The sequence below is a fragment of the Panicum hallii genome, chromosome 6 (assembly GCF_002211085.1).
Source record: "Panicum hallii strain FIL2 chromosome 6, PHallii_v3.1, whole genome shotgun sequence".
Lineage (NCBI taxonomy): Eukaryota > Viridiplantae > Streptophyta > Magnoliopsida > Poales > Poaceae > Panicum > Panicum hallii.
The window spans coordinates 39,551,109-39,559,677 of record NC_038047.1 but is presented as its reverse complement, the minus strand read 5'-3'; the positions used below and the strand labels follow the sequence as shown (position 1 = coordinate 39,559,677).

Sequence of the window (8,569 nt, the reverse complement as noted above, 5' to 3'; positions counted from 1 at the left end):
GTGCTCGAAAGATTGATTCTTCAGCAGAAAATATTCAGACTTTCCCTTGGTTTTTGACGTGTTGCCTGTTCGTGACCCTGGTTGGTTCCTGTGATTCTGTCCACATGGCCTGGAGGGCTGTCCTCCCAAGAAACAACAATCCTAGGTTCATCCACCAGATGCTGAGTGCGCCCAAGTTTGTCCTGCAGAAACAGCCACACACAAGAAACCACACCCGGAATATTCTGCCGGAAGAATCCTCCTCCACAAAGAGCACGCATGGACAGCATGGTTCAGATGCGAACATGCCAGCCAAATCGATGCATCTGCCATCCTTTGCCGGGAAAGTTCAGAAATCAGAAACAGCACCATGGCAGCAAAAAGAAAAAATGTACAGTGACAGTGTGACGCACGGGCACCACAAGTTCCCCGAGTATTCTCCTGAACCATGGAGGATCTGAGGCACATTTGGATATTTCATTCATCAACTTGTAAAGAGTTACACACAGCAGCGTCCTGGATCAATACCCCGAACCATTTGCAAATTTTCAGTTGGGGGTTTTGTTCATCTGGGCTTTCTCTGCTGCAAGTTAGTTTGTATTTACAGGGTATTGTACAATAACATGTTAACACGGTGGGCATGACGGTGTCATCTTCTCGGTGTGGTGGCGAGGGCGAACCCACCACGCTCGTACATACGCTGGATCTCCTCCCGGTACTCGCTCAGTGACTTGTGCGGGAGCGCAGGCGTCAGCTCCACCACATCACCCATGCTGAGCTTCCTGTTCGGATCGCATATGGGCTTGTGGTTAACCCTCGGTCGCAGCTCCTCTTTTAGTGGGAAGCTGTAGGGGCTCCATCTTGGACTGTTGGCCCCGACTCGCTCCATTAGATCAACTACAGTCGAGTTTGCCGGAACCTCTTGGACAGACATCTGAGTTGTAGATATAGTTTTGCAAGACATCAGAAATGACAACACTTTTGCTGTTGCAGGAACATTCTATCATTTGTATAAATTTCAATTGAGGTAACAAGACCTACCTTATCATGTTCAAGCATGATCACAAATATGGGACCTTCATGGTTACACTGCCGGCTGTAAGAATAAGGGCAATCCTCAGAATGAAGGGGAAAAGGACATGTTGGCCTAACCCCAACAGAGCTGGCTAAAGCTGAGGGCCGCTCTTTGCTCATTGCCTCGCATTGCCAAGTGAGCACCCACCTTGCCCATTCCACCATTTGGAGAACAAAGGAGTGTCTGCAACCACCTTCCTTGTACCTCCAGTGTGCAGCAAATCCATATTCTGCCTGCAGATGCATTTCCTTTGTTCGGATCTGGATCTCAAATGGATGGACACCCTCACACATGATGACAGTGTGCAACGATCGATACCTGCAAGCAGTAAATTAGCAAATATTCCAGTAGAGTTTTTCAAAAGTTTGATAAATTAGCAAATATTCCAGTAGAGTTTTTCAAAAGTTGATCAAACTTTTGTTCTGCGTACCCATTCAGCTTTGGATGTGATATATAGTCTTTAAATCTTCCAGTGACTCGAGGCCACAGTTTGTGGACAATGTCAAGCGCTCGATAACAATCTTGCTCTGTCTCAACCACAAGCCGCAGGCCATGGATGTCATGGACATCATCCATTGTTAAGTTCTTCCTGCAGAAATCATAAGCATGGTTTATGGTAGGTATTGTGAATGCCAGCTGTATTAACTACTGAACTGCAGATAGTGTAACAAAAAGAACAGCGACATACTTTATCATCTTGGAGTATATACTGTACAGACTCTTGTGCCTCCCAGAAAGACTGTGATATGAAATACCTTCATCTCTGAGACCTTTATCCAATTTATCAAGAGTAGACGTAAGGAGCGCTTCATCAAAAGACATCACAAGCTTAGAGGAAAGTTCCTTGTGCTCCTCTGGATTCAAGTGTTTGAAGCAAATATTTTCCAACTGGTCTTTCCAGCTAGCAATTCCTAATCTGTTGGCCAACGGCACAAATATTTCCATAGTCTCTTTAGCAAACCTTTGCTGTTTAACCATAGGCAAAGCTTCTATCGTCTTCATGTTGTGAAGACGATCTGCTAGCTTTATCAGAACAGCTCGTGCATCAGCCATTGCAAGAAACATGGTATGCAGGCGATCTGCTTCAACAGTCCTACTTGCAGTATTGTTGTCCCGAGCAAGTTTGCTCAAATGGCTTAACTTCGAGACCTGAATAAATAAATATTAATTCATGAACTTGCAGCAGCAATAGCAACACAGTTTCTATTAACTGAATGTGATCAAAACTGGAAAACAGATGGTACAACGTATTTGTGTAAAGAAAAAGAAACAAAAGATTTATGTGTAGCCATTTATAAAATTGTGTGACAAGGAATATGTGATTAATAACATATATAAAATAATCAAATTTCTGTCAAACAGGAATCGGCAAAGAGGCAATTTCTCATTTGTGGCTTCTTGTAGGTATTGGTGACCAGAACTGTTGATTTGTGGTTGAATGATCAAAGATGCTGACGAACTTTGGGGGCCATGCCACCGAAAATGTTGAATACATGAAACAGGCCAATTTCTTGCCTCTGTCCTTGGTAGGGAGTTGAGAAAGTATGTCTACTTTGTGGTGTTTGAATAAACAATATTAACAAAACAGAGACAGAGGTTTAGGAATGGAATAGTTGGACTATTTTTACTAAGAAACTTCATCACAAGTTGATTGCTATGACCTATAGCTTATAAACAAATAAGTAGCTCAGTCAGGATAGAAGCTTCCAAGGTCAAGAAATTAGACTTGGCATCACTGAGGACTTTGTTTACATAGTAGTAAAGCTATCCATATGTTAAGAAAAAGGAGCCCACGACTCATTGACGTCTAAAGTTAAACAGGCTAATCTACATACCTTGAACAACTAGAAGCAGATCTAGCCAAAAACCTTCAGTAAAATACACTAATACAGGGGAAGTTATCCTCCCATCTAAAATAATGATCAAGTAAACAAAAAGTGCATACCCCTTCAACAAGATCGGCCACACCAGCGCCAAACATCTGGAAGATATCATCATAGTCCACGAACGAATCATCAATTGTGTCATGGAGAAGGCCGGCAGACACGACGGTCGCATTTGCGCCAATTTTGGCCAGATGCACTGCAGTTTCGACACAATGCTGCAAGTATGGATCACCACTAGCCCGCTTCTGAACAAACAAGCAAAGCACAAAGCCCACAAGGTTTAACAACAACACAATGCCAATACAGTTTACTGCAGCTTCTTGGGGATCGAAAAATCACCTGACCACGGTGTGCCCTCTCGGCCTCGAAGAAGGCCTTGACGACAAGCTCATCGCGGAAGATACGGTGGCGAGCTTGAGCGCTGGCGAGGAGTTCATGAGCATACGGTTCGCAGGACGGCTCCGCCTCGGAGAGGTTCTCGTCAAGCTCAAAGGCCAGCTCGGCGGCGTCGACACCAGCGGCCGCGGGGACGCCCAGCGGCAGGCTGGTGACGGGCGCGTAGTCAATGCAGGAGCCCAGCGCGTTGCGCACGAAGCTGGAGAAGAGCCGGTCGCGCTCGCGGCCGGCGAGCCACGAGACGGACGGGCTCCTGGACGCCGGCGAGGAGGCCGGGCTGTGGAACAGCGACGCCGGGCTGCGATGGAGGTGGTCCCGCAGCTTGAACGGCGACGGGGACGGCGACGACTGCGGGCACGAGTAGCCCCCGCCGCCGAAGCCGGCGGCCGGGGCGAGCGCCGGCTCGTCGGATCTGTCGTGCCAGAGCGCGCCGAGCTCCTCGTGCGCCGTGGCGCGCGGCGCCGCGGACGGGGAGGAGAAGAGACAGGACAGGCCCCCCGCGTGGCGGTGCGAGCCCGCCGCCGACGGGGGCGCCGCGGCCGCGCACGGCGCCGGGCCGCGCGAGCTCGCGTCGTGCTCCGGCGGCGCGTGGACGGCGCCCGGCGGGCTGGTGTACACGGCTATCGCCGGCACGGACATGGTCGCCGGAAGCCGAGCAGGCCCTCAACCACCCGCAACCCAACCCGCCTCCAACCAGCAACCCGGAGCAGGAAAGCACTCAATCCCCGGCTCCAGCTCCAACCCCGGAGGCCTCAATTCAATCCCGACAGCTCGAAGCTCCGCGGGGCACGAACCGAATCAAGCAAAGCAGCCCGCTAATCGGCTCGAGCTCCGGACGCGGCCGCAGCGGGGCGGGGGGCAATCGGACCTCCGGAGCACGAATTCGGCGTCGGAGCTGGCGGGATTGCCCTGGGGAAACCGCGGGATTAAGAGGACGAGGAGGACGAACGCAACGCGCACAAGGGAAGGGGGGGCGGTGCTCCTCCTCCTCCTCCCTCCTCCTGCCGCGCGTGTTTTTTGTGGGTCGCCTCCGCTGCGTGGTTTGTGAGGTGTGGATTTGGGGTGCGCGAGCTGAAGAATCTGGGGCGGGGGGCCTCCACGCCAACAATAGCCGCGCGCGGGTGGGATGCCGAAAGTGCCCCCGTGCCAGGCAGGGAGCCAGCCGGAATTCAGCTTATTTTACCTCATCCGCTTCGGGCTATTTCCGGATAAGATCTGTTCCGTCCCGGCGCGACATGGCAATCTAATCCGCAGCTCACTCGTAGTCCACGCGGGCTGACAAGACTCCACGATTCGCTGAGTGACGCTAGGAGGCAATGACACCGGTAATAATCATATAAGAATCCACTAATATTGTGAAAAGACTACCTCTACGAGCGGAATTATAACTACTTTGAATTGAAATAGTGTATATCCAGATATATAGAATAAAATTATATACGTATAAATTTTGAAAAATCTATAATTTAAAACGGATCGAGTAGATTGTAATAATATGGCGGAATAGAGTGTACAATATATCACAATCGACAAACGCATCACTAAAACTTGTATTGTTCAATTCATGTTGCATATATAAGCTATTTGATTGAACACATTAAAGCTTAAAAATATCACATGTTTACAATTTCTAATGCTGGGCACATTTTGGGTGCGTTCGTTTCCTACCCTCCAAAGTTTAGCCCCGTCACATCAAACGAGAATCTTGCTATTTAGAAGTATTAAATAAAATTTGTTTGTAAAACTTTTTGCATAGATGGATGCTAATTCGCGAGACAAATTTAATGAGCCTAATTAATCCATAATTTGCCACAATGATGCTACAGTAATCATCCGCTAATCATGAACTAATATACCTCATTAGATTCATCTCGCGAATTAGCTCTGGGGTTCTACAATTAGTTTTGTAATTAGACTTTATTTAATACTTCTAAATGACAAGATTCTCTTTGTTGTGACAGGTCTAAACTTTAGAACCTAGAAAACGAACACACCCTTTATTAACCTCGGCGGGAAATACCTACAAGAAATTAGGAGCTCCAACCATTCTACCTCTTAAAGCAAACATGTTGGCAGTAAATGGGCAATAAAGCGATGATAGAGTCACTAGCTGAGGTGGCGAAAAAAGGTTGGTGAGTAAGGATAGGGTAGAGATACTGTTCTCGAGAAACTAATAAGGCAGTGGGCTAACAACTATGAAGATGAGGCAGCCTTGAAGATACAAGGCATATTTCATATGAATTTCATATGAAGGTGTCTTCTAGTATTAAGAATAACAATGGTGACTAGTGATTGATGTTGGCAAGGTTAGAAGACACCCGTGGAAAAAAGGAATCCGATGACTAGATAATCCTTTGATAGGTTTGTACCTATAATCCTACCAACTTCAAAACGCAAACTGTTTTTACTCATATACATTGAGTTTTGCAAATGCGTCGGAAAGAATATTGATGTGATATTAAAATATAATAAATTCACTAATATCGGATTTAGAGAGAAAGCTGTTAAAGACAACCTTCTAGAAGCAGGGCTATTGTCGCTAATGAGTGGCAGAGAATAAGTGGTGACCATATTATTAGCGAGAAGAATGTCACATCATCTTTAGAGGTTTAGTTTGTGAATGAAATAAGCCCTTAGGATGCATAGTCATTCACGATTTCATATATTAGTTCATGAATCTAATTGTTGCATAATATTGAGATGAAATGCACCTCATAAATTGTGTAACCACTAGTAATTGTAACTAAATTAATTACTAGCATGCTAGTAGTGGTCACATAGAATTAAGAAAAGATGTGATGGTTAAACGGATCACACTCGGTGAGGATTTCATTCAAGTTCTAAAGTCATGATAATTGGATAATTGTGTATGCCAAATGAAAGCGTTATAAGTGCAAGTCTTAACTCTCCTCGTAAATTTTATATTATGTTATTATTTTTTACTTACATAGCATATCATTTTATTGTGAATGAAACTTCTATAAAAGTCGCATTCAAATGATCTGAGTGCAACTAAGGCCCATTGTGAATTAAATCATACTCTATTCGTACTAAATTATAGATCGTTTTGGCACTTGTAGATGCATAATTTTTGCTATGCATCTAGATATATGGAGTATTTTTTTAATATCTAAGGGTTACAAGTGCTCAGTTCAATAAATAAATCTACACTAACATATTAAGCCCTCCTGCCAAATTACCGCGTTTTTAAACAGTAGTCAAACTCAACAGAGGTGTAAATAGCACATGACTGGAGTAGTTTCTTCTTTTTAGTAAAAGGCAAAAGCGTGCCTCCATGAAGTTTCTTCGCAAAGCAAGCAAGGGCAGTGCAGGAACAGCAGCCGCGAGAAGATGACGATGGGCCGGTGGCCGACGGAGTGCTGCCTGCCAGAACGGACGGTCGGGTTATTACCGGCGACCACCGTTGGCCGGGAAACGTGCCCGGCCAGGCCGGCCTCCACCACGCCACGCCACGGCCGTCACGCGCCTTCCGGCGAGCCGGCGCCACGTAGCCCCCGCGGACGTACGCGCCGGGGCGTGCAGGGCCACACGTGCCGGGATGTACGTGTAACGCAGCGGCGAACTCTCGTATGTACACGTGTAATAAATACAAAAAATGCGTATAAAATCTTCGCGGTGACGCGTATACTAGCATTAAATATGGACAATGAATATACGGTTCTATGTACAAGGTTCACCCAAATACGGCCTGGAACATTAGTCACAATAAACATAATTTTAACAAAAAATTGCACATTGTGAGATTCATCCTAGTTTCTAGAAGAAGAAAAAAAATCTTCAACCAAAGCCATGGACATAGCTAGATCCGTCCAAGGCATCCGAGCCATCTGGCCGTGAAATGTTTTCCCTTGTTTTGCTGGGAATACTGAAACACAGATACGATCCTTGACAAGGATGCAAGGTCGGATGTGTGCCTCGGCCATCTGTACCCCCACAGCCCCACCTAACATCACTCGACACGTCAGCTCGAGCTCGGCAAGCTAGGCTATAGCTAGCTGATTTCCCCGGCTCTTCTAGAGACAGCCTAGTAGAGAGCGCCCACAGCTGCTCGCAAATCGCAGCATGTGCCTGTCAAAATCGTTGGGGAGTCTGCACTTTAGCCCCGTTTAACGTAGCTTTAGCTTTTCTAAAACAGATTCTGAAATTGTTTCTCTGTTAAAATTGTTTGACGAAACGGTGGTTTGTTGGAGAATAGACGAGGTAGGATTTCCAACTTCTCCTTTTCAATGTAAGCTGAAAAATAGCTTGTGCTTCATAGATAAACCTGCTGATAGCTTTATCAGGTGCTTTATAGATAAACCTGCTGCAAAAATATCCTTTTGGCACAGCTTCTTGAACAGCTTTAATGAACTTAAAAAAATTTCATATAGTTCTGTGCTAAAGGGACTCTTAATTTGGCCATGTCTGTCTCTGCAATAATCAATAATCCTTGCGCCTATATGATGGATCTGTGCCAGACAACGTCCGCTACGACCCCGGAAATCACATGATGGAAAACGCACGTCCTCCGCCACTCGCGCTCCGCGCATGATTGGGTCCGGTCCGGCCGTCGTCGTCGAGCCTTCTCGTCGCCGCGGCTTCTCATCTCAAACCTTTTCGCTTGCGTCGTCAGGGGACTCGCGGCAGAGGTTTCGGCACGCAAAGCGGCATCGTCGTCAAGACGTCAAGCCCTGAGCATGTGGACGTGCTGAATAGTTTATCTGCCAATTGCCGTCACCTGAGATGGCGTAGCTGATAAAGCCCCTGGGGGCAACGAGCATGGTCGGTGCGTCGATCTTAGAGCAGGGCACGACCCCATGGATTAGTGATCAGCAAGCTAGCTAGGCTCGTTGCTTACCGTACGCAAAGCAACACCAACAGGTTCACCGTACTTTGCACGTGAAAATGTCCCCCGGAAATGCTTCAACAAAGCTCCTGGTCAGGAGCAACAGATTTTGTCTCAAGACTGTTCAGCATCGAGTACAGCTGCATCCGGTGACATCTTGCTCATGTTGCTACAGCGGCATTCGGAACGTATCTGATGAGACCACTTGTACTAATAAGTGACCAAACAAAGCATGAACGGCCCCTTATCCAAAAAAAGAAAGGAGCATGAACGACCAATTTCAACGTACAGATCAGCAACCACATGGACCAGCAATGCATGATTATCTCTATTTGGTGACAGGTTCCCAGAGGCCAGAGGACTGGATGCTACCACCAGCTAGCGTCG

The 8,569-nt window shown here is 46.8% G+C and overlaps 1 protein-coding gene across 2 annotated transcripts; it reads right to left on the bottom strand.

The window, feature by feature from the left end:
• Nucleotides 1-435: 435 nt before the first annotated feature.
• Nucleotides 436-4,420, bottom strand: LOC112896975 (probable GTP diphosphokinase RSH2, chloroplastic). 2 transcript variants are annotated; one of them, XR_003229563.1, is made up of 6 exons: nt 3,280-4,420; nt 3,000-3,185; nt 1,743-2,203; nt 1,462-1,643; nt 1,021-1,420; nt 436-913 (listed from the first exon to the last, which is right to left on the bottom strand). XR_003229563.1 is itself a non-coding variant. In XM_025965120.1 (6 exons), exons 1-6 carry the CDS (start codon nt 3,973-3,975, stop codon nt 629-631), a joined length of 2,139 nt encoding a protein of 712 aa, XP_025820905.1. In that variant the 5' UTR covers nt 3,976-4,415; the 3' UTR covers nt 436-628. The 2 variants fall into 2 exon arrangements, 1 of the variants encoding a protein (XP_025820905.1); XM_025965120.1 differs by having other exon boundaries at nt 1,021-1,372; nt 1,485-1,643; nt 3,280-4,415.
• Between the last annotated feature and the right edge of the window lie 4,149 nt (nt 4,421-8,569).